This window comes from Dunckerocampus dactyliophorus, chromosome 4 (genome assembly GCF_027744805.1).
Source record: "Dunckerocampus dactyliophorus isolate RoL2022-P2 chromosome 4, RoL_Ddac_1.1, whole genome shotgun sequence".
NCBI lineage: Eukaryota > Metazoa > Chordata > Actinopteri > Syngnathiformes > Syngnathidae > Dunckerocampus > Dunckerocampus dactyliophorus.
The window spans coordinates 28,431,386-28,438,087 of NC_072822.1; the positions used below are offsets into that span (position 1 = coordinate 28,431,386).

Consider the following 6,702-nt stretch of genomic DNA (forward strand, 5'->3'; position numbering starts at 1 on the left):
AAGTCCAGTCGCAACCTTAGGATCTTATTTTGGTATGTTATTTCCGGTTAGTATCAAACGCTCCTATTGGCTCCTTTGTTGGCCAATGAGGAGCGTTATTATACACGTGGTCCTGTCCATGTGGGAAGTTGCTAGCGCTTCCTGCTAGCTGAAGTAAAAACATGGTAAGTTTATTTCTTTAACTTTAACTTTTCTTTTATAGCTAAGCATTAATACATCAAATATAGATTTTTAGTATAGACAGAACAAGAGCATATTGCTAACCAAGACAGCTGAATAATTTTGTATGGCGTCATCGTTGTCAGTTAGTAAAAGGCACTTATTTACCTTCCCTTGGATTGCTAGTTGGCATGTTTGTCTCTAAAGGTGGAAGAAAAAAAGATAGCGTTGTTCAAAGTGTATGCTTATCGAAAATTATTATTTTTAGATGAGTTTTTTTCCTTTGTGAAATTGCTTTCTTCAATCCATGCAAACATGTCCAGTCAGTGTGCAGCTTACATTCTAAAGCATGTAGATGTCTCTTAATTGTGTTTTGCATTTAGTATAACGCATGTTGACGATGTTCATTATGTTTTTTATGTTAGCTCCGTCGAGAGGTGAGGTTGAGACGAGAGTATTTGTTCAGGAAGGCACAAGAGGACCGACTAAGAACAATCGAAGAGAAAAAACAGAAGCTCAAGGGGGCTCTCGATGGTATGTATGTATATTTACTGTGTGCGCGTGCGTGTATGTACACTACCTCACAAAAGTGAGTACAACCCCCACATTTCTGCAAATATTTTATTATATATTTTAATGGGACAACTAGGCATGTCACGATAATCAATAAATCAATTAAACGCATGATAAATGAAAACGAAGTCGATAAATTTGCCGGCCTCGATTTATTGACATGTGCATGCGTGTTTGTTTTCCTCCTCTATCGCTCTACTAAACGGGCTGAATGATAAGAGGTTTCACTCCATGCATCTGTCTCAACACCAGGGTGTGTTGGTTCTATAGCGGAATGAATGGAGTGAGTGAACCCTCAGTCATTCAGTCTCTTTTTACCAGACATGATAAAGTTTGTGACAAAGACGATGAAATAAATAATCCAAAACGGTGGAGTTTCAGCTGCAGTGATTCCCGAAGTATAACACCTCATTGTGCACCAAACTAGAGCCCGACTGATATGGGATTTTTGGAGCCGATACCAATTTTGGGGGCTGAAAAAAAGCTGATAACCGATATATCGGCCAATATATGAAAAAAGAGCATTGATATACAGTACACAGGATTTATACTGTATGTGAACGTAAATTCTTTGCTTTGCTGGTGTTGGAGCCCTGGCTAACTTGCACACTGTACATGGTGCATCGAACGTAACGCCTCCACACTTTACTCTTCCCTTCTTTCTGTCAAATGAAAATATATACAAAAATATATACAAAATGATTTGAATGAACATTAACTTGTGAATGTATGAGCCACTGGAAATCCTGCATGGAAGTGTGGAGAGGGACACTGTGTATATCTGTATTTCACTTTAAAACGTTAGATAATAGTGAACATGTGAATTAACAGCAACTTATACGATGTTAAAGCTCTGTAATACGCTCTCTGAAACTTTTGTGAAAACTACAATGTTCTCCTTGACGGGCCCTGACAGCATGGCACTAAAGTGTAGTGTTATATTGTTTTACGAAGTCACAGCTTATCATGGTGTACCAAAATGCAGTTTCTTTTCTCGTTTAAGTCGTCTCTTCCTACAGCGGACAGACAGAGCGGCAGAGGGAGAGCGCTGCTCTGTGTGTGAGGTGCAGGCAGCAAATACGGTATATTTGGATTATTATGCCATATATTATTGCGTTGATAAAAAAATGTTTGCTGAAAATATCATTTATCGACAATAGGTAGGACAATTTGTAGGACAATTATCGTCCAGCAATATTTTTTATTGTGACAGGCCTAGGGACAACACTGTGTATTGTATGTATATAATCTTCATGTGTTGGGAAAAAAAATCCCGTAAAACATGAATCGTGTTTTATTCTTCCCTGTAGATAACCTTGTTCTACCAACGGAGGTGCGCAAAGAGGCACTGCAGCTGCAGAAACTTCTGGAGTATGATGATGAAGGTGCAGAAGGTTAGTGTATCATGTCTTGCCGCTAACCCAACCCTCACACAGCACCGATTGGCCTCATTCATCATAGCAGCGTGTCTGCCTTGCAGGTGTCAGCTCACACATGGATGATGAGTACAAATGGGCTGGAGTTGAAGATCCTAAAATCATGGTCACCACTTCCAGAGATCCCAGTTCCAGACTCAAAATGTTTGCTAAGGTCAGGCTGTTATTGTGAGACATTTACCCTCAAAGACAAACTGTGTGTGTTTAATATTATTAGTACATAGTATTGCATTCGCTATATTTTATTAATCACATCTCTTAATTGTTTGGCAGTTTGACTTATTTGGTCATTATCTTGGAATTTGCTGAAGGTAGCGTGGAAAAGAACATACCCACTATTTGCGGGGGTTATACTACCACGCATTCCTTCATGTTACACTGTCACATCAGTGGTAATCTTAGTAAGACCATTGTGCTTTCCTTTGTTTTATTTATACACACATGGACAAAATTGTTGGTACCCTTCATTCAATGAAAGAAAAACTCACAGTGGTTACAGAAATAACTTGAATCTGAAAAAAGTAATAATAAATAAAAAAATGATATGAAATGAAACCAATGAACGTCAGACAAGCATACTTCAACAGAATTACTGAAAAAAATTAACTCATAAAACAGGCCTGGACAAAAATGATGGTACCCCTAGAAAAGAGTGAAAATAATGTGACCAAAGGGACGTGTCAATTCAAAGTGTGTCCACTAACAGGTGTCTACAACCTTGTAATCAGTCAGTGGGCCTATAGATGGGACTACAGTCAGTCCCTGTGCTGTTTGGTGACATGGCGTGTGCCACACTCAACATGGACCAGAGGAAGCAAAGGAAAGAGTTGTCTCAGGAGATTAGAAAGAAAATGATGGACAAGCACGTTAAAGGTAAAGGCTACAAGACCATCTCCAAGCAGCTTAATGTTCCCGTGACAACAGTTACGCATATTATTCAGAAATGTAAGATCCATGGGACTGTAGCCAACCTCCCTGGACGTGGCCCCAGGAGGAAAAATGATGACAAATCCAAAGAGACGGATAATACGAATAGTAACAAAAGAGCCCAGAAAAACTGGTAAAGAGATTAAAAGTGAACTTCTAGCTCAAGGAACATCAGTGTCAGATCGCACCATCCGTCGTCGTTTGAGCCAAATTGGGAGAAGACCAAGGAGGACACCACTGTTGAAAACAAGTCATATAAAAGCCAGACTGGACTTGGCCAGACTACATGTTGACAAGCCACACAGCTTCTGGGAGAATGTCCTATGGACAGATGAGACAAAAATGGAACTTTTTGGCAAGGCACATCAGCTCTATGTTCACAGATGAAAAAATGAAGCATATCTAGAGAAGAACACTGTCCCTACTGTGAAACATGGAGGGGGCTCTGTTACGTTCTGGGGCTGCTTTGCTGCATCTGGCACAGGGTGTCTTGAATCTGTGCAGAGTACAATGAAATATCAAGACTATCAAGGGATTCTAGAGAGAAATGTGCTGGCCAGTGTCAGAAAGCTTGGTCTCAGTTGCAGGTCATGGATCCTGCAACAGGACAATGACCCAAAACACAGCTTAAAACACCCAAGAATGGTTCCAAGGACAACACTGGACTATTCTAAAGTGGCCTTCTTTGAGCTCTGACCTTAATCCTATTGAGCATCTTTGGAAGGAGCTGAAAAAGTGTTGTTTTTAAATGAAACCTAAACCTCATATCTGGTTGGGCCACCCTTAGCAGCAACAACTGCAATCAAGGGTTTGCAATAACTTTTTCTTACAGCGCCGTGGAGGGATTTTGGCCCACTCATATTTGCAGAATTGTTGTAATTCAGCCAAGCTATAATCAGGGCTGTATTTTGTAGCAGTCAATATGTGCTGTGTCTCCTAAAACTTAGTTTTGTTTCACAGGAGGTCAAGCTGATGTTCCCTGGAGCTCAGCGCATGAACAGAGGAAACCATGAAATCGCTACACTGGTTCGAGCCTGTAAAGCCAACAACGTTACAGACCTTGTTATTATTCATGAGACCAGAGGACGGCCAGGTTTGGCTTTTTCTTTTTCTTTTTCCCCATTTGTAGTCAATATTTATTGGCATCAACTAAGTATGCTATAATAACAAAGACTGATTACTTTTAAATGCTCCAGCAATGTTGTACGTACTACTCATAGCCTCATGGAGTACAATTTCTAAAATGCAGCATGTCCCGAAAGGCTGGACACAAATACACATACACTATACAATTAAAAAAAAACAACAAAAAAAAAACCACATAACTTATTGAGAAAGTAATAACTCCCTGAATAATTAAGTAAATATTTAAGATGTACTAAATTAACATTAAAATTTAATTTAAACATTATACAAAAACTTTAATGTATTAATAAACTAATGATACATTCAGTGATTAAGATAATACAATTTAATAATTTAACAGAAATTAAAAACTATATATAAATAAAACGATTCTATTAAAATTCATGAATTGAAAAAGACACTTTTATATTATGTATTTATATTACTATACTAATCAAACATTTAAAATATATATTTTAATAATTGGATCAAATATGCATTTTTGCCTATATGACACCCTGTAGGCATTAAATACAAACATGTTTTATATTTGCTCATTAAATGCTTAAAATATTTACCTTCATTTGTAGGAAATGTATGGTTAATGAGCTGAACGAACAGTCATACATACGCAATACAAACAAGCGTTTGGTTAAACCCATTAATGCATTAATAATTACAATTGGATAGCAAATAAAGCATTAATACAGTCAATGTCTATAATATAAATAAAATATTAAAATTAACAAGTAAAATACTGTAAAATTGTGTGTGTGAATATCGATTGTATTTATTTTTTTTGCTGTTGAATGATTGCAGATGGCTTAGTGGTGTGCCACCTGCCATTTGGACCGACTGCATATTTCACACTTTATAATGTGGTGATGAGGCACGATGTCCCGGACATAGGCACCATGTCCGAGGCCTACCCCCATCTCATTTTTCACAACTTCACCTCACGGCTCGGCAAGCGGGTGAGTGCTCAGCCAAAGTTACCATACACACTGGTATTCCCTCACCATCTATTCAACGGCACACCTAATTCATCCTGCTCGCACAGGTGTCCAATATCCTCAAGTATCTTTTTCCAGTGCCCAAGGAGGACAGTCGGCGTGTCATCACTTTTGCCAACCAAGAGGACTTTATCTCTTTTAGGTACGTGTTGAGGACCGTGTGCTATTTTAAGACAGTAGGAAAAGTTTTAATTTTCTTTTTCTTTTTTTTCTTTTTTTTTAAAGACATCACACGTACAAGAAAAAAGACCACAAGAACATCGAGCTGACAGAAGTGGGGCCGAGGTTTGAAATGAAGTGTAAGTAGCAAAAAACTGTGGAAAGAAAAAAAGACATGAATTAGGAATAATTAGTTACTTATTACAAAAGTAATGAAATTATAATTGTAGATTAAAAGATAAAGATATTTGACTTTAAAATTTGGTTTGGCAATATAGTGCTAATTAACAGGGTCATTTTTGTATATTTTGTTCTTTTTTTTTTTTTGTAGTATACATGATCAAACTGGGCACCCTGGAAAATGAGGACACGGCAGATGTGGAATGGCGACACCACCCTTATACACACACATCCAAGAAAAGAAGGTTCCTCAGTGTTCAATAGGCTCATCAATATTTACCATATTTGGAAAAAGTTTGACGGTGTGTACAGTAACTATTGAGTGCATTTATTCAGTCAAGTTTTATGCACTTTGCATTGACTACCATAAAAGAAACTATAAATCTCACACACAGATGCTCCCGATGAGTTTTATGTAGTGTGCTGGAGTTGTTTTCAATAAAATAACAAATCTGTACAGACTCCTTTCTCCTAAATAACAGCAGTATGAGAAACATCAAGAATTGTTAATAGCAAAGCATTTACAGTATTTGTCTCTGAAGATTAAACCGCAAAGGTTGAATAATATAACTATGTACAAAATGTTTAGCAAAATAAACTTTACTTTCAAATGAAGCCTCTTCAGGGCAACCGTGCTGGAGGCTATAGTTATAGGAGGCTATATTCAGCACCCTAGCTGTAGCTCAGGGGTGTCAAACTCGTTTGCATTGGCAGCCTCTTGTAACTGCCAATATACTGTATAAGTGTATGTGTGAAGTGCATTATTGATGCACTTTAGTGCTTTCGAGCCATATAAAACGATGTGGCCACATCTGGCCCCTGGGCCTTGAGTTTGATAAGTGTTGTAAATGCTCAGCGGTTACCAGTACCCAGGTTCTTCAAGGCTCGGCATTGGGGAGCAGCTCGAACAGGAGCAGGACTGAAAAGGAGAATCGATTTGAGGCAAGGATGGCTTAGTGGTGTGCCACCTGCCATTTGGACCGACTGCATATTTCACACTTTATAATGTGGTGATGAGGCACGATGTCCTGGACATAAGCACCATGTCAGAGGCCTACCCCCATCTCATTTTTCACAACTTCACCTCACGGCTCGGCAAGCGGGTGAGTGCTCAGCCAAAGTTACCATAC

General features: G+C 38.5%; 1 protein-coding gene across 1 annotated transcript; it reads left to right on the forward strand.

Moving 5' to 3' along the window:
• The first annotated feature begins 78 nt into the window (after window positions 1-78).
• imp4 (IMP U3 small nucleolar ribonucleoprotein 4) lies at window positions 79-6,033 on the forward strand. The gene is made up of 9 exons (XM_054773610.1): window positions 79-164; window positions 585-693; window positions 2,043-2,126; window positions 2,213-2,322; window positions 4,056-4,188; window positions 5,040-5,194; window positions 5,281-5,375; window positions 5,459-5,532; window positions 5,724-6,033. The coding sequence occupies exons 1-9, from the start codon at window positions 162-164 to the stop codon at window positions 5,834-5,836; spliced, it is 876 nt and encodes a 291-aa protein (XP_054629585.1). The 5' UTR covers window positions 79-161; the 3' UTR covers window positions 5,837-6,033.
• The last annotated feature ends 669 nt before the right edge of the window (window positions 6,034-6,702 follow it).

Bases quoted from the DNA above. Each gene is read 5' to 3' on its own strand.
- imp4 (XM_054773610.1), top strand. The intron at 694-2,042 runs GTATGTATGTAT...TCTTCCCTGTAG, and splicing joins GCTCAAGGGGGCTCTCGATG to ATAACCTTGTTCTACCAACG. The intron at 4,189-5,039 runs GTTTGGCTTTTT...GAATGATTGCAG, and splicing joins TGAGACCAGAGGACGGCCAG to ATGGCTTAGTGGTGTGCCAC.